Consider the following 22,012-nt stretch of genomic DNA (forward strand, 5'->3'; position numbering starts at 1 on the left):
GATTGGTTGGCCCCAAAGCTTACCAGTTGTTAAATATCTTGAATATCACCCATAGTGTATAACCTCAGTACTAGATTGGCCAGATTGCAAATGCGTCGGCATTTAAGGGGGCTCCGTATTCTGGTCTTCTTTTGAGTTCAACTCCCTTCCCCCAGCCCAGTGCTTCCTAATTAATCCATTTTGACAAGTTCATTACAGTAAGAGTTTTCTGACTTGTTCCCACTTGTCTTCACTCCCTTTATCGGTATCTTAGAAGAGAAACTTCTAAGTTTCTCTTAGAAGTCACAGTCAACCACTCTAATACAATTTACTATTAGTGGTACAATTTTAGGTATCTGAGAACATAGAAAACTGAGTTATTATGAGGGGATGGAGCCAGCGTGAGGCAGTTTAAGTAACTTGCTTAGGCTTACATGGCACTAGTTAGTACCTGCCCACTTTACCTATGAGGAGGTTGTCCTATTTCCCAGGGGCATGGAATGCACCCTCATCCCACCAGCCTGTCCGGAAGTCTTCTCTTCCCAGTGGCTGCAGCCTGAGGCAGAGCAGCCACTCTGGGTGAGGAGGTAAGACTTATAGACCTGGGAGGTGCAGGGGCTCGTGCCTATCATCCCAGCACTTTGGGAGGCAGAGGCAGGAGGATTGCTTGAGCTCAGGAGTTTGAGACCAGCCTGAGCAACATAGCAAGACCTTGTCTCTACTAAAAATAAAAACAAAAATAGCCAGGTGTGGTGGCATGTGCCTATAGCCCCAGCCACTTGGGAGGCTGAGGCAGGAGGATTGCTTAGGAGATGGAGTCTGCAGTGAGCTATGATCTGCACTCTAGCCTGAGCAACAGAGTGGGACCCTGTCTCAAAACAAAACAAAACAAAACAAAACCTTGCACATGTGACACAGTGGGCACCTCAGAGCAGAAGGCAGTTGAGAGTCTCTGTCTGTGGACTCCTGGGCCACACGCTGGGGTGCTTGACCCTTTTCTTTCAGTAACCGAATAATCCAGGTTTACCACTCTTTTTGCAATTGGTAAACTGTTGCAGCAAACTTTCCCAACTTCCCACCTGAAAAGGTTACTGTGATAAAACCATGAGTGTTCATTTTATATATTTTTGGGAATTATTGAAAGAAGGAGAAAAAAAAGCTATGCACTGTCGAACCATTGTTAACATTTTGGAGTTTTTACTTCTAGCCCAGCAGTCCCCAACCTTTTTGGCACCAGGGACCAGTTTCGTGGAAAACAATTTTTTCCACGGACTGGGAATAGGAGCAGGGAGATGGTTTTGGGATGAAACTGTTACACTCAGATCATCAGGCATCAGATTCTCATAAGGCGCATGTAACCTAGATTCCTTGCATGCGCAGTTCGCAATAGGGTTCGCGCTCCTATGAGACTCTAAAGCCACTGCTGATCTGGCAGGAGGCAGAGCTCAGGTGTGGATGCTCCCTCACCAGCCGCTCACCTCCTGCTGTATGGCCTGGTTCCTAACAGGCCACAGACAGTCCTGGTCCTCAGCCCAGGGGCTGGGGACCCCTATTCAAGTCTATTTTTTAAAAATGTGTAGTTGTTTTCTCCTTGTTTTAAACTTATGATCATACCATCTTCACAATTCTGTATCTTGCTTTTCAAACTTACCATTATTACACAAAATTTTTCTATGTTATTGCAAACTCTTCAAAAACATCATAGAACATATTTGTATAATAATTGTATTTAGTGGATGAACCGTAGTTTACCTAAGCACACCCTAGCCTCCAATATAATTTTGTAGGTTTAGATTTTCATGCATTGGGTTTTCTCTAAAGTGGTGATGTTTCCCAACATCTGTGCTCTGTGTATCTAGGAATCAAAACTGTTACAGCTGGTCATGCAGCTTGAATGTCACTTTTTAACTTTAGGATGAGTTTCAAATTGTATTGAGATGGAATGAAAGGATACTACAGTGTCCCTAAGTCTCAGAAGGCATTTACAAAACCCCTGAGGGCATCTTTGTGGACAATGAAAAATTTGGGTCAGAAAAGTATATAACTATGTAAATTGATAACTGGTTTGACGGCTAAACTCAAAGAACGTCAGTGGGGCGTGTCTAGTGGCTAGGCCTTTGGTCTAATCTCTTTACACATATTTTAACCAGTGATATGAGTGAAGTCCTAGAAGATAGCCTTATAAATTATGAAGCTATAAGGGATAAGATTATGTGATAGAATAAAGATCCAAAAAGATCTCATCAGGTTACAATATTTGCAGGAAGCCAAGAAGATGAAATCTACAAGGGATGAGGGTAAAGAAAGTCCTATACTTGGTCTAAAAAAAAATCAACCATATTCATGTAAAATAGAGTATACGGAGCTAACAGAAGTTAGTTGGCTACAAACTCAATGAGCCAACAGTACAACCTGGCTACTGAAAGACCGTGGGCAGCATGAACAGTGTGACGTGTACAGAGCGGCAATGTCACATCCCCCTGATGCTGTGCTGGCTAAATCACATAGCACCTGTTCTGGAAGATACATTTTAAGAAAGGGTCTGCCACACCTATAATCCCAGCACTTTAGGAGGCTGAGGCGGGTGGATCACCTGACGTCTGGGGTTCAAGACCAGCCTGGCCAACCTGGTGAAACCCCGTCTCTACTAAAAATACAAAAAAATGGGCCAGGCGTGGTGGCTCACACCTGTAATCCCAGCACTTTGGGAGGCCGAGGCGGGCAGATCACGAGTTCAAGAGATCAAGACCATCCTGGCCAACATGGTAAAACCGTGCCTCTACTAAAAATATAAAAATTAGCTGGTCAAGGTGGTGCACGCCTATAGTCCCAGCTACTTGGGAGGCTGAGGCAGGAGAATCACTTGAACCCAGGAGGTGGAGGTTGCAGTGAGCCAAGATTGCGCCACTGCACTCCAGCCTGGCGACAGAGTGAGACTGTCTCAAAAAACAAACAAACAGGCCGGGCGCGGTGGCTCACGCCTGTAATCCCAGCACTTTGGGAGGCTGAGACGGGCGGATCACGAGGTCAGGAGATCGAGACCACCCTGGCTAACATGGTGAAACCCCGTCTCTACTAAAAAAAATACAAAAATTAGCCAGGCGCAGTGGCGGGCGCCTGTAGTCCCAGCTACATGGGAGGCTGAGGCAGGAGAATGGCGTGAACCTGGGAGGCGGAGCTTGCAGTGAGTGGAGATCGCACCACTGCACTCCAGCCTGGGCGATAGAGCGAGCCTCCGTCTCAAAAAAACAAACAAACAAACAAACAAACAAAAAAATTAGCTGGGCGTGGTGGTGGGTGCCTGTAGTCCCAGCTACTTGGGAGGCTGAGGCAGGAGAATCGCATGAACCCAGGAGGCGGAGGTTGCAGTGAGCCGAAACTGCACTATTGCACTCCAGTCTGGGCTACAAGAGCAAACTCCGTCTCATTAAAAAAAAAAAAAAAAAAAAAAGGGTTTGCCAAGAAGGAGGTCAATGAAAGGGCAGTCAGGATAGCGTGAGCTCTGGAAATGCAGTCACCTGAATGGCTATCAGAGCAGCTGAGCTCAGTGGCTGAGAGCACAGTCTCTGAGCTGCCACTGGGCTTTGTAGTCCAACTCTGCCATTGACCAGGCGGGTGACCCTGGACAAGTTACTGTCTGTGCCTCAGTGTCTTCATCTAGAAAATGGGGGCAACAACAGCAACTATTAGGTTGTTATGAGGAGTCAGTAGCACTTAGAAGAGTGCCTGAATATTTTTGTCTAGGGGGGTTTCTAGCCTGCCGAGATTTAGAGGGACATGGTAGATGACTTCAAATCCTTGACCACTGCCCTGAGGAAGAGAAATTCTGCTTGAGGACTATGCTTGATTCAATAGAAAGGAAGAGGCTTGGCTTGTTCATTAGCCAATTAGCATTGAATGAACTCGTACAATGGGTCAGATACTATGCTAGGTGCCAGGAATATAGAAATGAAAGAGATACGTATGTTTTTCTAGGAGCCCTCCCGGGTCTGTCTGGGAAGAGGCATGTAAACAGATAACGGCTTTGCACAGCCAGAGGAAGGTGTGATTAACTCTCCCCTGGGGAGCTGGGCGAAGCTTCACAGAGGTGAGACATTTGAGCAGGGTCTGCAGGGGTATGTAGGAGTTTATGTGGGAGCAGAGGGAACAGTGTGTGGGACCAGAGTTGTCACTGGGTATGGTGTTTTCCAGAGAATGGTGACAAGCCAGTTACAACATGAGGGAATGGAGTGGCAGCGGATGAAGCGAGGATAAGGGCTGGTCTCTCCCAGCTCACAGACGTGTGAGACTGAAATAGAAGGTAATCACAAAAGGCAGGATCATCACAGCAATGCGATACCCACCCCCCAAGACTTCTATTTCCATACTACTGTCTTCTCAACAGGCTACTGCAGCAAAGCTAAATAAAGAAACCAACCACATTTCAGGAGAAAATGGAAAAGGATTTGATTCAATTTTCTAATTATCCTTCTTTGATATAAACCAAACAATATCTGCCTGTAGAATAAGACAGTGTCTTGTTCCTGAGATGTTTACAACTTGGGTGTACCCAAATGGAAAGACTGGAGCAGTGACTGAAGGTCAGGTCCTTTACACCAGGACTAAAAACACCCTTTGAGAGGGAGTGAGTTCTCTCACCAACAAATCTTGGGTATAAAAGGAAGGAGGAACTCATTAGTCAACACTTATCACCCAAGGCCCTCCCACTTCTTTCCATTTAATAATATTCATTAATCAGCTGGAGCAAAAAAGACACGTTACATACAGGGGAACAATCCAATGAATGAAGACCAACTAGTCTTTAGAAACAATAGGGACAGGAAATAAGGCAATGACATTTTTGAAGTATTGAAAAAGAATGCTAAATTCAGCTTTTTTTTTTTTTTGAGATGGAGCCTTGCTCTGTTGCCCAGGCTGGAGTGCACTGTCACAATCTCGGCTCACTGCAAGCCCTGCCTCCTGGGTTCATGCCATTCTCCTGCCTCAGCCTCCCAAGTAGCTGGGGCTGCAGGCGCCCGCCACCACGCCCGGCTAATTTTTTGTGTTTTTAGTAGAGGCAGGGTTTCACTGTGTCAGCCAGGATGGTCTGGAACTCCTGACCTCGTGATCTGCCCATCTTGGCCTCCCAAAGTGCTGGGATTACAGGCGTGAGCCACCGCGTCCAGCCAATTCAGCATTTTATTCCCAGGGAAAATAAACTGTAAACATGAGAATAAAAAATATACTTTCTAAGTAAACAAAGGATTTGTCACCAGCAAGCCTGCACTGCATGAAACGCTAGTTCCACTCCAGCGTCCCTAGTGGGCTGCAGACTTCCTGCCTGTTGAATTCTTCAGGAGCTTTGGTACTTGCCACAGGAGGTGGCAGCTGTCATGGTGAGGGGAGTACCAGGTGAGTGAGCAGGCTGGGCTTCCGAAGAGGGGGCAATTGATCCCTTTGGGGCATTTGTTTAATTAATTTATTTTTTTGAGGTGGAGTTTCACTCTTTTGCCTAGGCTGGAGTGAAGTGGTGCAATCTCGGCTCACGGCAACCTCCGCCTCCCAGGTTCAAGAGATTCTCCTGGCTCAGCCTCCCAAGTAGCTGGGATTACAGGTATCCACCACCACACCCAGCTAATTTTTGTATTTTTAGTAAAGATGGGGTTTCGCCATGTTGGCCAGGCTGGTCTTGAACTCCTGACCTCAAGTGATCCACCTGCCTTAGCCTCCCAAAGTGTTGGGATTACAGGCGTGAGCCACTGCGCCCGGCCCTTTGTGCCATTTAATCAACTGCTCACCCCTAGTGGACAGCCAGACCCACAGACATATTGGAAAGGGGGAACTCTGATACAAGCGAAGCAGCATAGTGTGGCTGATGTGCACTGAGATAGCTGGGCCAGTTGGTGAATAATGAAATACTGCAAGCTGACTGGTCAACAGCCACTGCTCCAAACCCCTGACTCCCTTGGTCCTCCCCTTGATCCAGCAATAAAGGGTGAACTGGTGGCAAGCAAGGCGCCTCTAGGACCCTGCTTCAGGACCCTGGCTGGCTTCCTTTCTGACTGGTCATCTCCCGGGCCAGGCTTGTGCTTAAAGATTTATAATATCACCCCAAGCTCAGTGGTGTTGCTTCTCAGAAGGGTGGCCTGGGTGTGGTGCTCTTCTGAGAGTGGGTAGAAGAGGACCCCGGAGGCCCAGGGACAGAGGGAAGAGCCTCTTCTCGGGGTCCTCTTCTGTCATGGGAAGGGGACAAGGAGGCACTGAACGCCAACACAATGAGCTTTCCAAGTCTGCCTGGGTGTTCAGGGACACCTGACTCTCAAGTACAGCCTCCGTTCTAATCCCCTTGATCACATTTTTCCCTTTAAAAAAGGGATATTTCATAGCCTTTTAAATAAATCTTTTCAGCTCCACTGATTTGGAATAACAAGCTTAGTGGCTTCAGAAGAAAGCGACCTTTCCTGCTAGCTGAGCCCTCAGAAAGTGCCCATCCACAAGCTCATTTTCCCATGAAATCCGGCCTCCGCGGATGGCTGGGCTCTGCTCCCAGCACCAGCCCTGTGGACCCCATTCCTATTCTGGGGTACTGGGAAAGTCCTTCCCCACTCCCTGCACCCTGTGGGTCTCCATCTGCACTGTGGAGACCAGAATATAAGCACACAGACACCAAAAGGGCACTCTCTTATCACCGGCAGAGACCCCATTTCAGTCACAGATTGAACATTTCTCCTTGTTTCAGCTTGGAGAGAATGTGTGCTCTAGGAGAGCTTTCTGTGTGTTTTCTCAGGCAGACAGGGGGAGGTTATCTCGGCCTAAGAAGCCATCAAAGGAAGACAGAGTGCCCAGGAGAGGGAGGAAATGAAGTTGATCAACATGATTTTTTTATTTTTGAGTCAGGGTCTCACTCTGTGGCCCAGGCTGAAGTGCAATGGTACGATCATAGCTCACTGCAGCCTTGAACTCTTGGGCTCAAGTGATCCTCCTATCTCAGCCTCCTGAGTGGCTGGGACTATAGGTGTGCACCACTACACCTGGCTAATTTTTCCTTATTTGTTGTAGACATGGGGTCTCGCTGTTGCCCAGGCTGGTCTCAAACTCCTTGCCTTAAGCAGTCCTCCTGCTTTGGCCTCCCAAAGCTCTGGGACTACAGGCATGAGCCACCGCATCTGGCCTCAGCATGATTAAACCCATGTAAACCCCACCAACCAGAGCTCCCATGCAAAGCCACTGGAAGCCAGCTGCATGTGTTCGACATCATGTACCTCTTTTCCTCCTTTCCTCCTTTGGGACCTCAAATGGAACCATAAACTTAACAAACTGCAGTAATTTGCTGAGCCCTCAATCAGACATTTAATCTTGCTGAACTGTGAAAAAGTGCTTTCGTTTTTAAACATCTGGTGAAGCAGTTCACACCAGAATGAAAAGCTTATGTTTTCCAAAATTATTGTTTGTGTCACCTAATTGTTAAAAATCAAACCTAAACAGAAACAGTCCTCCTATAGGTTTAGGTCCCTGATGTGTGTAGCTTTTCAGTAAACTCGTGCCATGGGGGAGCAGGCAGTTTCCAAGGTGATATGAGTGAGGCCCTCCAAAATCATCCTGCTTAAAACAATCCACATGACTCCCTGTCACAGCGCCTGAGATTCCCACCGTTCGCGGCCCTTCTAGTTAAGGCACCTGCTTCAGACACACCTGTGTTCTCTGGGAGGCATTCTTAGTCTCCTTCATTGTGCTGAAGTTTCAGAGCCACAGCTCCAAGCATCAGCAAACACATCAGGAGCATCAGTTTTCTGTCCTGAGATAAGCGATGCCATTTCTTTGGGTCAATGGTTCTTAAAAGTTCAAGAGCATCAGAATCCCTTGGAGGCTTGTGAAAACACAGATTGCTGGGCCTCACCCTCAGGGCTGTTTGAGTAGGTCTGAGATGGAACCTGGGAACCTGTATCTCTAATGAGTTCCTAGGTGAAGCTGAGGCTGCTAATCTGGGACCTCACTTTGAGAACCACTATGCTAGTTTAATTTTTTTTTTTTTTTTTTTTTTTTTTTTTTTTTTTTTTTTGAGACGGAGTCTCACTCTGTTGCCCAGACTGGAGTGCAGTGGTGCAATCTTGGCTCACTGCAACCTCCACCTCCCAGGTTCAAGCGATTCTCCTGCCTCAGCCTCCTGAGTAGCTGGAACTACAGGCACACGCCACCATGCCTGGCTAATTTTTATATTTTTAGTAGAGACAGGGTTTCACCATGTTAGCCAGGCTGGTCTCAAACTTCTAATCTCAAGTGATCCACCTGCCTCGGCTTCCCAGAGTGCTGGGATGACAGGCGTGAACTACCACACCGGCCTGCTAGTTAATTTTTAAGGCATCCTAATGAGATATGGAGGCAAAGCATAGAAGCATTCTGATCATGAATGAAGAAAGAAGACAGAGGGCTATGAAGTAGAAAGGCTCAAAGGCAGGCCAGCCCTGCAGGAAACAGACTTGCTTGAATGATCCATCAAAACACAAGAGCCTTTGCCCAAATTCTTATGGGCCCCTTCCTCTTCCTTTCTTTCTTGGGTGTTTTCTGCTTACTGCCTCTTTGAAAGGCAGATATATGAAATACAAGCGCCATGTGGCTTATGAAAGAATAGGCAATGAGTGATTTTAGGTCAGTCTGTCAGAGGCAAATAAAACTTGTTATGATTATCCCTTAGAGAGACAGAATGAGGAATTGATATGCTATAAATTCTGCCGGGGCTTAGAATTAAAGTAACTTGTTTTATATCATACCCACCTAATTTTAGAAGTACTGCTGCAAGAACGATAGACCCAGTAATGGGGCCTCTATATGTGCCTTTGACACTCAGAGGTGTGAGCCATAGAGGGCTAGTTTTACTGTAAATGCCATGACGCACACTAGTCATAGAAGGTTACTGGATCAGGAGTTTGACCGTTCTTGAATGTTGTAGTGGAGATGAGCAGGTTTAGTGAGCACAGGGTAAAATAAGTGCTACAAGCAAGGGTAGTGGGTGGTGCCCCCGGCAGCCCCAGCAAGGACTCTATGATAGGAGGAGAGGTGGCCCTTCCTGGAGCGACGCACTCATTGTGATTCAGGCTGTCATCGCACTCCTCAGGACCTCCGCACACTCCTGAGGTGGTTCCTGACCTTTCTTAGGCCTTACAAAGTGCTCAGTGAAGTCTTAATGACATTTTTTTTTCTCTTTTGAGATCGTCTACTTCCTAATAGGATAAATTCAGAGGAAAGCACGCTCCAATCCTTCAACTGCCTCTTCTCAACACAAACAACGAAGAACTCATTAACGGGCCTGAAGAGGAGGCGGTAGAAAGGGCTTGTCACAGGACCACGGGCTGAGAAGCCACCCTCAGGTGGGATCGCACGACTCGCCCCAAGGCCACTGGGTCAGGAGTGGGGTCCGTATCCCAGTGAAGGGGAAACTGATGTCTGATGTCTGCCTGGCATTGCCATGGCATCTCTTTGGGCAAAGTTTGGTTAGTGATTTAGCCCTGCGTACATCTGAGCGCGCTTTGACAGCCACGCTTTTTCATTTGACTCTAACAGGAATCCCATGAAATAAGCAGAATGGCCTGACTCTCCCAATTTGGCAGAAAAGACAATAGGGAAGTTAAGCTCTGAGGAAACAGTGGACATGGAGTGAAAACCCAGGCTCAGCCACTCATTGTGTGACCTTGAGTGAGGCTCCTTCCCTTCCAGTTTTGTCATCTGTGAAAGGCTAGGGATGGACAACATGGGTGTGAGGTCTTTTTACACATCTATTCTAGTGATAAACTACATGAGCAAAAGGACTTGCCCAAGGTCATGCAGTTGGCGAGGTGAGCGAGAATAACACAGAGGACAGTGTTTTCCAGACTGCCCCTGTTGAAAGGGAACACCCTCCATTGCCACCCACACCATCTCCCCAAGTGTGGGCTGCAGGGGCCTCTACATGCCCCCTAGACCTTGCAAAGACCAAGACCCCCGGGGGGTGGTGCAGTAGCGGGGCACACCCAGCATCTGTCCTGACTGCAACTTGAAACCCCGACGTGGCCAGTTGCTCATTAGAGAAGAGGCTGTTTTCTTTGGTATCTCTTTCACTAAATGAACCTAATGGACACGGGCCTGGTGTCAGGCCCTGCACCAGAGGAGGGGATGTGGAAGCAAATGAGACATACTGTCCACCCATGAGAAAGGTGGGAGGCATGTGGACCAGGCTGCTGTGTACTGCTGGGTGGGTGAATAAGAATTCATCCATGTGCCAGGAGGGTGGTGCTTCCCCACTCCCCTGGGACAGATGTGCCTGTACTCAGGACCCTTCCGGACTATGCCCTGTGTATCTTTTCACCTGGCTGTTTATTTGTATCCTTGAAAATATCCTTCATAATAAATGTAAGTGAGCGTTACATGGACCTAACCCTAACCCTTACAGTAAATGCAAATAGGTGTTTCCCTGAGTTCTGTGAGCTCCTCTAGCAAATTAATGAAACCCAAAGAGGGGACCATGGGAACCCCAACTTGAAGCCAGTCCATCAGACATTCCGGAGGAGTGGACTATTAATATGACCGGTGGGAAGGAGGGGGCAGTCTTGTGTCCCTCAACCTGTGGGATCTGACACTATCTCCAGGTAAATAGTGTCAGAATTGAATTGGGGGTCATCCAGCTGATGTCCACTGAGGAACTGATTGCTAGCTTGCTGGTGGGGAGAAATCCCCACATATTTTGAGGTCACGGAAGTCTTCTGGGTATATTGTTGTGGTGTGAGAGCAGAGGAAAAATGTTCTGAGAGTTTTTCCAAACAAGGCTCCCGCTGGATCACTAACCCTATCACTGGCCCTGGGCTCTCTCAGCCAGGGAAAGGGGGCATTTTTTTGTGACCCACACAAAGGCACTCGCTGTAGCCCAGGTGAGCATGGTCTTCTTCAAAGGGAGTGGAGATTCATAAAACTTTAGAAGGGATTAGGTTTTGAGAAGTTTGTGTGTAGACAGCATCCGCCAAACACATTGGAGAGAGCAGATGCATGCAGAAGATGTACACGTCTGACCACAACCAACCTACTGTCTGGAAGAAGTATGTGCTCTTTTTCTGAGAGTCAACCCTTCCAACCACACAGAATCAAGGAACCCAATAGCTCCCTTTCTGCAATGTGCTAGTAGATGACTATTCTTCCATCTGTTCAACACAGTCAACAAAATCGATTGAGGGCCCTGTCTTAGGCACAGTGATCAGAATCCATGGAGGGGGACCACGAAGAAGGAGAGACAGCTTTCAAGAGGCCAGGGGACTCTCGGCTTGGGAGAGTACAAAGAGACAGACTCAAATACCCCTAGGACAGAGCGGAGAGTGATCAGTGTTAGAAGATACCCGTGATGGCCTGGGGAAAGTGCCATGGGAATTCAGAGGAAGGAATGATTAATTCCAACCCAGAATCCGGAAAGATTTCATGAAGGAGACTGCGCTCACAGAGACCCTCCATCCACCAGGAGAGGAAGAAGCCCCAGTCCCTGTGTCCTTTGGCCACATCAGCTGTGTAAGCTTGAGAAAGCCGTTTTTCTCTGTTTTAAAATGAACCATTTGCCCTAAGTGCTTCACAGCATTATGGGGATTAAATGAGAACTGATTTAAATGCACATTGGATAAATAAAAGCACCAAATATAAGCCTTTCATCATCACTGGGGGAAGAGAGGGCAGAAAGCTAAAAGCAGAAAGTGTATAAGGGAGGAGGTGGGGTGGGGGTGGGTGGTGTCTGCCAAACACGGGGGTGCAGGGATGATGTGAATGCCTACTGGGCTCGTAACTGCCTCCAGTGATTTCTTTAACCTCCCACAGCGAATTTTATTAAAGAGAACCCGATAAGAGCAAGCCAGAACATTGAAATTCCTCTGCATTGGGAAAATGGAAGTCTCAACCAGGGAAGTGGCTTCCAGTCCCAAGTGACAGGATAACACTGAGCCCAGCCCTCGGGGTCGCTGGGGGAGCCTCAGTCTCTCCACCTCCCAGCCCTGAGCTTGGGTTTGATGTTGGCTCACCAAACACCCATTAAATGAATGGATGCAGTCCTGACTGCTTTCCAAGGAATTTTACATTCATGGACCATTTTGATTCTTAACCATAAGCCAGAGGAGCAGATAGGGCACAATTATTATCCCTGTCAAAGAGGGGAAACTGAGGCTCCCAGGGGTAAGTGTCCAAGTTAGCACTGTTAGAAGGAACCTGGACCCCTGACTCCTCCTAAAGGGTCTTTTGCTCACACCATGTCACCCCCAAAGAATTATTATGATAGCCAGTTTATGCCACTATAAACCATCTTCCTGGACCTTCCTAAAGGCCTACTACATGCTGTCTTAAGCTCTTTCCTTGTCGCAACTCACTTAATCAGGTCCTTTCATCACATGATGCTCAAATGTACTGGTTTATTCCAATTCACAAGGTAGTTTTTGTGCATCCCACATATAAGAGTCTTGTGGATTTTCTAGATCTTTTACCAAGTAAGAACAGATTTGGATTAAAACCTTTGGTTTGGTGGTTTGGAGTCATTGCTCCTTAGAAGAAAGAGAAGGAAGAAGCAGTTCAGGGTATCAGAAGGAGATACAAGGGCACTGTTTTTCCCTGCCTCCCGTGGCCCCACCTCATGGACATTCCGTCCTACAGAGTTGGCTGTCAGTTTTGACAGATGGCTTGGCTGCAGGAGCGGAGCAGAGGACAGGCTCATGGTTAAGGTCGCTAAGTAATTTGTGGCACCAAGGAGCCAGAGCCAGCTAGGCTGATTTGGGGTCTGAAATCTGGGCTGGAGTCCAAGTTCTAGCCAGGGAGAGTAGGATGGGGAGCCCTGCTCCCTGCGCCTTGTGACACCTTCCACTGCAGCTGTAGCAGGCAGATCAGTGCCCTTCTATGTGGGGTGCTAAGGGAGGGCAGAGGAATGGGGCTCAGGGAGACAGTCAAAGCACCTTCAAGGTCAAAGCCACCCTCCCCTTTCATGACCCACCCCAGCCCCTTGGATGATAATAGACTACTGTACACCTACTCCCAAGGAGATGTTTTATTCTAATAACATTTTTTGTAGCATCAAGGTTTGGGCAGGAGGCTGGAAGCCACACCCAGCCCCCAGCTCTGTTGCAGAGTACATGGCAACATGCTCATGCTGAGGGGCTCCGAGGCACCCCTAAAGTGGCAGGAACCTGGGACAGGGGAAGGAAGGGAATGTCAGAGGACTCCCAGCTTCTGAAGAGAGGAGTGGATCAGGTAAGAGGAGGTCTGGGCCTTTGAGAACAACTCAGTGTGACATTTGTCTCCAGCAGAGTGGCCAGGTCAGCTCTGATCCCTGCAGTTGGTAGAGTATTTAGCACCCACCACGGGGGATCTCAATAGTATAGTCTGCCACCCGTGGCTTTCGCATCACACTGAGAGGCAAGAGTATCATGGGACCTGGGAGAACTGAGTCATTAGCTGGATAAGGTACAGTGAAGGATTAGCTCATCAGATCAATCATTTGTGCCTGCTGTCCGCTGACTGAGAGAAATGGACACTGAGTGGGTCAGCTTGGATGGGATGAGGGAGGTGAGACCAACCAGAGCATGAGGCTCACAGGGTGGGAAGCCTCAGGGGGTGTCCTCAGCACACAGGAAGGACATGGGATGGCTAAGTGGACAGCAGGGATAAGAGGATGCTAGAGGCAAATTCACCAACCACATAGTTTTCAAGCCATAGAATTTAGAGCTGGAAGAAATTTTAGAGATCTAGTCCAGCTTCTGCTGGCACAGCTTAGAGTGATCAAAGCCACACGGCAGAGCCAAGACCAAGAACCAGATCTCTCTCCACACCTCCAACAACTTTTCAGGCTAATGATCTTCCTAGCACCGTCCAGCCTCCCGTAATTGCTAACTCTAGTCCTCTGACTACCGTGGAGCTAGGAACAGCTTGGGAGTGCTGTAAGTATTCTTGGGGATTCTGTGGACCACCGGTATCCACCATTCCAGCCAGACATACCTTGTGGGAGTAATGCTGATCAACAATCCTTGCCAACCCGAAATCCCCAATCTTGAGCACGAGGTCCTCTGTGCTGATGAAGATGTTGGCGGGCTTCAGGTCCCTGTGCAGCACGTTGGCGGAGTGGATGTACTTGAGCCCGCGGAGCAGCTGGTACATGAACAGCTTGGCATGCTCTTCCGCCAGTGTGCCCTGCTCCAGCAGGCGTGCCAGGTCAGTCTCCATGTACTCCTGGACGATGTAGGCCACGCTGAACTTGAGCAGCTCACCCTGCAGGTCAGTGCCCTTGGGCCCGAGCACCTCGTACACTTTGACGATGTTGTCGTGGTCCAGACGCCGAATGATCTTGATCTCTCGGAGTGCATGCTTCATGCTGCGGGCATCACTCAGGGCAATCTTCTTCACGGCGACTTTCCGGCAGGCCCGGCTGTCCATGGCCGACAGCACCAAACCATTGACACCGAAGCCCAGGGGTTGGAAGTCAACAAAGCGCCCACCGAGGTCATACCCGTAGACACTGGCGATGCAGTCACCCTTCTCAGCCATTGTGGGCTCAGTGATCTGGAGCTGCCCAGGTAACACAGGGGCAGTCAGGAAAGGTCAAGTCTCGGCTAGTGGTCTCCCTCGCACACTTCATTCTGTCAAGTCCCACGGCTGAGGGATGCGTTTTCTCCTGGTGAGGTCACTGCCACCAGCTCTCTGGAGACGAGAATGGCATATGGCCATGCTCGCTGAGCTGCACTAGTTGGGGGCTCAGACTGTTGCCTTAACCTGCATTGGGAGGTCTGTCCACTAATTCCTGTGTTTCCTGAACACTCCTTAAAGCTTAGAATGGCTCATATTTCTTTTTAAATCTGGCATCTTGGAAAGAAAACCGAGTATCATTATCTACGGAATGTCAAGTTTTCTACCATAGTGGACTGCAAAGTAAAAGATGCAGAAACTCTCCCCTTTGAACACTTTGTTACAGGCTGAAATGCAAGAGTTGTTTGCTGAGCTGAACTCCTTTACTTAAGATGCTCCAAAGCTCAGCTGTGTCACAGCCTCTCTCTGTGTTCCAAGCAGTATGCAGGGATCCCATCAATGAATTCTGGAGGCATCCAGGGGCTTCTTTCTACCTCTCCCGTTTCTACCAGCTCACCTTAGATTCCAAAACCTGAGCCGGTCTGGTGAGCACTGGTGAAAAAAGCTGGAGAAACCCAAGCACCTTTCATGAGCTCTACACCAAGTTACGCCCGAGGTTCCAGATGCAGGGGAGCTCAGCTGCCAGGCCGGGATCCTCTGGAGCCTTTGGATATGGGCAGCATCCTCTTTCGCCAGCTCATCCACGCCACCTTGCCCAAGACTGTATTCCACTGCACCCAGAAAGGCTGCAGGAATGTGGCATCTTTCAGACCAAGTCTCCTTCCCTGTCAAAGAGATAACGTTGGGTAAATTTCCATACTCCGGCTTCCAACACCTTCCCACTTGCATCTTTTGTTAACCAGCCCAAGTGTTATTTGATCTGTCCAGCCAGCTGAAACACTGCTTGCTCAGGGGATTCCGGGCTTTGCACTGCCCAGCCACCCTCCTGCTGTGCGTAGCACTCCCCTGGAAGAGAGAGAAGATGGATTGATTTGATAAGAACATCAGATGTTGTGCCTCTTATGTCAGTGCCGGCTCCCCCAAGGTTAACATGTGCAAATTACGGGGGAGGAGTATCCCTTCTGACCTTTGCAAAATTAATTTGTTTTATGCTTTCCAAACACACACATCAGCACTAGCTAGGAAGGGTGAGAGTAGAAAGTAACGAGTTGCAGACAGAAAACAAAGGATCGATACTTTTGTTTTGCACTTGGGTTCCTTTTCTTCCTTGTTTTACAAATGTCTTTGAACATTTTAAGAGGCTTTCACGGGGACTGAGATTTAACGACATTTGTATCTCTCGCTTTCCACGTAAGTTGAAGAAGCCCATGTACCAAATTACAAGGAAGTAATGTTGCCACCCATAATAAAAGGACTCTCTTTGCCCAGAAACCAGGGTGCAGAGTTCCTAGTGCTACATCAAGACTGGCATGGTGAGCTGTATTCTTTTTGACAATGGTGACCTCGCTCTTCAAAGCAATGGGTCAAATCTAAACTTCACTGTCCCTGCCCTCTGGTGGCTGTTGACTCAAATTACAGGTATAGGAGCTAAGTGGGGAGAAAAAACCCTGCAAAACTAGAAATGTAAATTCAGATCTCTGAAATAAGGTAATATCATAGCGTCTAAGAGACTGGCAGGTTTTCTAAGTTCATAAAGACCACAGACACACAAAGAAAGAACACTGTATCCAACACAAAGGCATGAACCTGGCAGACTGCTGCTTTATTCTCATCATATCACAGGGCCTCCTGTAGAGACGCTTTCCTATCTGAAGTCTGCACAATTCTGCAAAGATAAATGAAGCAAAAACAATAGTCAACTCAATGCTCTGAAATTAAGGGGGCAAATTAGGAGACACAGATGATCTGAAATAGTAAACAATCAGATCCCCTGTAAAGACTTCTAATGAAAGAAATTTGCCAAGGGTCTAGAACATAGTAATTGCTCAACAGATGTTACCTATTGTTGCTGTTTAGTTAAACATTCCCTTATATTTGAATAAGATGTATTCAAGATTCTGATAATTTGTCAGATCTTTGATAATTCTATTCCGCATGTTTTTACTGGGTCCAGGAACAAAACAACCAGACTTACAGAATTTCAGATTGGGAAGCAATCTAAGCAAACAAGGCCCGTGGTCGTTATCTAGAGATGATACTGCCCTCCTCACCTTATTTGACTGGGAGTCACTACTGGTATTTAATGGGCAGGGCCAGATTTGCTAACCATTCTACTGAGCATCCCCACCTCCATGCCCAAATGCCCAGAGCACGTCCACTGACATCCACCCCTCCACCCCTAAATGCCAACAGCACTTCCACGGAGAAACATCAATTCTGATTCCAGTTCTCACTTTACAGGTGAGGACACCAAGGCTTGGAGAACACCAGCTTAGTGCTTTCATTATAGATAGGGTCAATATCCATCTGATGAATGGGTAAATGAATACCATTCACTCTGTTTGAGGATGCCCAGCCACTAAGAGACAGTGCTGGGAGCACCCAGTGAACCAGATTCTATGGCCTGTGCTAGTGAAGTCCACCTGGATACCTAACTCAGGGGAATCAAAGAGCCTCCGCAGCTCCCCATTGTCTCACTCCTCGACTCCTGCTGCCCAAGTCACGTAATGGCAATTACATTGAAGCTTCTCTTTCTCCCCACAAGCCTGGTCTGGCTCCCAAGGGCACAGCAAAGAGGCAATCGCATATTATTATTTTTTTTTTAGGAAGAGACATGCTTAAGCCTTCTTCCCTTTCCAGCTCCTGCTGGGTTGTAAACAGAGAGAGGAATGAGCACCTAAGCAGAGAGGGGATGACATCACAAGCAAGCTGAATGCAGGATTTGCTTGAGGTCAGCTGCAATGCAGATAATCTGCGAATAATTAAGAGGTGCTTTATTTATTTTTAAAACTCTTTCCCTCTCATGCATGGGAAGAGACACCCTGTGTGCCTGTCTCCTTTTCAGTGGTCTTCCCAACATGCTGTCAGCTTTAGGGGGCAAGTACCATGTCAAGGTGGAAAGCCTCGATTCCAGCCACTCTACCTTTCTGGTGGGCCACTAAATAGACTCTTTCCTGCCTGGCTTCTTTGCTTGTACCTTCCCAGTTCCTGAAATATTCTCCTGCTTCCCCACCACCCCCATTTGTTGAAATCCTATCATTCAGGATCCAAAGTCTCATTTTTTTCCTAAAGCATCCATCCCGGTTCTCAATGACATATCTCCCTTTTCTAAACTCCTGTGGCACTCATGTGTATGCTGTGTTTGGCATTTACCATATATTAGCCTGGGTTGTTATTTAACTTTTTGTACATGTCCATCTCCCAACTAGACTGTAAGCTTCACAAGTAGCTTACAGGGCACAAAGTAGGGCATAGAAAATATCCGTGGACTAGAAGGAGCTGAGTGCCATTCATTATGTCTACAAAGTGGTGATGCCTACATTTCCTAGGGGTCACTGTCCCTTGTGATACTTGCCACGGAAATTGTTCAAAGGGCGCATCTCACAACAAGCCCTAACCACTCAGACCAACTAATATTTCTGAACTTCAATCCTCTTAGTAACATCATCTGCTTAGATGCTGTCTCTCTAGAGTTTCAGTGCTCTAATCAGGCAACCTCTTGTCTGACCATTTCTCCGTTCCCATTTGAGTTTATTATTATGCCTCTCTTCTCAAGCCTCTTGATTTTCTGTTTCTTTCCCCAAGTCCTCTGTAATTTGCATTGTAAACCCTTTGCCTTTCTCACTAGGTGGGCTGATTATGAGGCATCCATCACCTAAGAAGTCTCAGGTTAGTGGTCCATTTCTTGCATGATATGCTGAGAGGTGTGGGCCCATCAGCCATGGGGAGGAGCAGACTGGCATCTGGATGTGTCCACCTGGGCAGGGGAGTGGTTGTGGCAGCTCTTGGTGTGGTGCAGCTTCTCAGGGCCAGTTCAAAGGTAGTGGTTCAGAACTGCTCCGAACCACAGGTGTGATTTCAAACCCAGGGAGGTGGCATTCACTGTCTGGGATGGAAAGGCCACTCGTTCAGTCGTGCTTGAATGACACCCAGCAAGAGGAAAGCATGGAACTCCCGCAAGGGCAGCCAAGGTCCCCATGATTCCATGGCTGGGCATTGTAATAAAACACAGGAATAGAAATTTCTACCCTCAGGACTCTGAACAATGGAGTTTCAGCTCTCACTGCTTTCTCACCGACTCTCAGGCAACAGCTTATTTGAGGGCAATTAATTATTCTCTCACTCATCCAGCCTTTTAACGTGTGGAGGCAAACCAGAGACGAGATGGCGTGTGCCAACTGTCCCTTTCTGGGATTCCTGGGGCTCTGGTTTACACATTGGCTTTGGAAAGTCTAAATTTAGACTCACCTCCCTGTCTGCTCAGATCCTCCCAAACCTCATGCTGTCGACTTTCCACAGGAACTATCTCCCCAGCTAGGTGCTGACATTTCACAGACGCTGCTTTCTTCCCCTCTCCTGAACACTCTGAAACTTACAGGAAGCCCTTCTCCCATGGAGCCGCTGTTTCCAGCCGAGCAGGCTATGCACTGCGTGCTTCTAGGTGGCACCTTCACATGGCAATCAGTCTGACTCCAAGGCTCGTGATCCTAATGAGTCACTGTGGTCTATGTGAATGGAGTCCTCTAGACCAAGGATGGACAAACTTTTTCTGTAAGGAGCCAGAGAAGAAATATTTTCATGTTTGTAGGACATACAGCCTCTGTTGAAACCACTCAACACAACTTAATTCTGCCTTTATAGCAAAAAAGCAGCCACAGACAATACCTGAACAAAGGTACATGGCTGCATTTCAATAAAACTTTATTTACAAAACTAGGTGCTGGGCCAGAGTAGGCTTGTGGGCTGCAGTTCATGGACCTCTGCTCTAGACTCCACGGGAACATCCTCTAGCTCATTCACAAGCAGGCCCTGAAGTGTGCTGGGACCTGGCCCCTTTCTGGCTCCTCCTGCACTGCACTGTCTCCTTCCTCTTGGACTCAGTCTTCCTTTTGCCCCTCATGGTGACATGATCCCAGGCCTGGCTGGCCTCCTGGGGAGCTACCCTAGGAGGTGAGGCTTGGTTCAGCTCATCTGCAAATTCTTTCCAAAAGCTACCTAATCTGGCCTAAAGGTCCCTTCTAGTTCTGCAATTCTGTGGTACGGCTGATGTGCCTCACTCCACAACCCCACTTGCATTTTAACAAGCCTTCCAGAGAGATGGCAAAGAGGACATGATGAAGATGGTGGAACTGCATGTCCTGAGGGTTTACCAGAGGCCAGTGGCTTCACCTGATTATTTCAGTTGGGTCTCACAACATCCCTGTGAGGTTGATATCATTTTCCATGGAGCTCCAAGAGGGAAGTGATTTTCCCAGTCACCCTCTGGCAGGTGAAGAATCTGGGATGTCAACTCAGGTTGGTCTGAGTCCAACGCTTACGCTCTAATCGCCATAACATGATCTCAGCCCCAGCGAGTGACTTACCACAAACCATCTAGGCTCAGTGTGAGTTTTCAGGCCCAGTGAGGGAAAAATGTGAGGTAGGCACACCTTGTGGTATGTCTCAGATTAAAGCAAGAGACAGCCACCTTTTCAGCCTGTGTTCAACCCAGTATGGAGGCCACAGTAACCCCATTCTATGGAAAGAGAAACCCAGAAATAGAATGCTGAAATAATATTAAAAGTGGAGTAAAAAACCCTTGATTTTAAACAACCACACCCCCACCTTCCATCATGTTCTTGACCTTTAACTGTGAACCACAGCCATGCTGGAGCCTGTGGCACAGGGACTGAGCATCCTTGGGATGAGCTGGCTGACTTGCAGGCATCCTGACTAGCACAGCCTGTAGCTGACACTGACTGTGGCCACCTACCCAGGAAACATTCCTGCTTCCTCCTCACGAACAAACCAGGTCTGGTTCGGCCATCAGGCAGCTGAGCCCACTCAGGAATGACTCCCAGTGGGTCTAAACCAGCGTTTCTCAGCCTCAGCACTGTCAACATTTTGAGCCAGGTGATCCTTAGCAGTGGGACTGTCCTGTGCATGGCTGCGTGCTCAGCAGCATCCCTGGCCTCAGCCTCCTGGATGCCAGTCACACCCCCAAGTTGTGACAACTGAAAGTGTCTCCCAACACTGACAACTGTCACCTATGGGGGAGGCACAAAATCGCCTCTGGTTGAAAATCACTTGTCTCAATCAGCAGTTTTCAACAGGGTTGGTGTTGGCATCCGAGCTGGGTGCCTCGGACTCAAGGTCAAGCTGTTGGCCAGGGCTGCAGTCATCTCAAGGCTCAAACAGGGAGGAAGATCTGCTTCCAAGCTCACTCAGGTGATTACACAATGACTGGCCTCAGCTTCTGCAGTTCTCTCTGCTTTATGGGACTGTACCATACACTATTGCTGGAAGTTTAACAACTGTGATCCCAACCCACTAAATGCCAATAGCACTCCCTAGTCCCTGGGTCAGACTCACATTTCCCAGGGTCCCAGGAGGCAATGTCATCTCCCAAACCCATCTCTGTTGAGGACCATGAATCTAAACCAACTGTGGTAATACAATTGCCTCTGGGCAGTGATTGCTTTAGGGGTGGTCATATGATCCTGTTCTGGTCAACAAGCCTAAGAGAAAGTCTGCTGGGGAGTCCTAAGGGAAAAGGTTTCCTTCCCAAGCAAGAAGAAACCCTACTTCCTGTTTGTGGATGCGGGTGTAGAGGAAGTGGTGTTGGTGCTGCAGCAGCTGTCTTGAGGCCACATGGGGAGGTGGCAGAGGAGCGTGGGACCTTGCTGGCATCGCTGCTGAGCCATGCCTGCAACTACCCACCTCCAGCTTTCTTGCCAAGAGAGACTGTCAAGCCTTACTGCTGTTTAAGACATTTTTGCTTTGGACTTTTACATTTTTTTTTCACTTGACGCTGAGATGATCTAACTGAGAGTAACTTGCTCAGCACATGGTTGGCCTAAATGGAAAGTGAGGAGAGGTAGAACACATGGCTTCTGACCTCAAGAAGCTTATATTCATATCGGGGGAGTGGAACCACAACAATAATTATGGAAACAACACAGGAACATTCAGGAGTCAACTGCGTGATCCCTACTGTAAGTGTAGCAGGAAACGGGGTGAGTCCCATCAGTCAGAGAGGCGCCTGGAGGATGTGGAAGGCAGCTACCCAGATGCCCCAGTGATCCTGGTTTTCAGGCCCTGTGTCATTCTCTCCCCTCAAGTGGGTGCTGGACTCACTGACTCATTTCTAAGGAACAGAATTTGGCAAAAGGAATGGGATGCCACTTCTGAGATCAGGCTATAAAGAGCCTGTAGCTTCCATCTCAGGTAATCACTCTCTCCTGTTCGCTCTTGGGGAAGCTGCTGCTGCTTCTTGAGGCAGCCCTGTCGGGGGATCCCTGTGAGTTCTCAGAAACGGACCTGCCAGCCACCGCGTGAGTGAGCTTGGAGG

General features: G+C 48.1%; 2 protein-coding genes across 6 annotated transcripts in view; one reads left to right on the forward strand and one right to left on the reverse strand.

The window, feature by feature from the left end:
• MAPK4 (mitogen-activated protein kinase 4) overlaps positions 1–22,012 on the reverse strand; it is a 177,871-nt gene that overhangs the window by 53,425 nt on the left and 102,434 nt on the right. For 2 of the 5 annotated variants that reach the window (XM_050767748.1, XM_050767750.1), the window contains exon 2: positions 13,939–15,347. In XM_050767748.1, coding sequence (XP_050623705.1) covers positions 13,939–14,484 — 546 coding nt within the window. In that variant the 5' untranslated portion in view covers positions 14,485–15,347. The other 3 variants (XM_050767751.1, XM_050767749.1, XM_050767752.1) reach the window with 3 other exon arrangements.
• The window catches only part of CXXC1 (CXXC finger protein 1), a 459,484-nt gene that overhangs the window by 36,584 nt on the left and 400,888 nt on the right, over positions 1–22,012 (forward strand). The window lies entirely within an intron of this gene.

The sequence above is a fragment of the Macaca thibetana genome, chromosome 18, assembly GCF_024542745.1.
Source record: "Macaca thibetana thibetana isolate TM-01 chromosome 18, ASM2454274v1, whole genome shotgun sequence".
NCBI lineage: Eukaryota > Metazoa > Chordata > Mammalia > Primates > Cercopithecidae > Macaca > Macaca thibetana.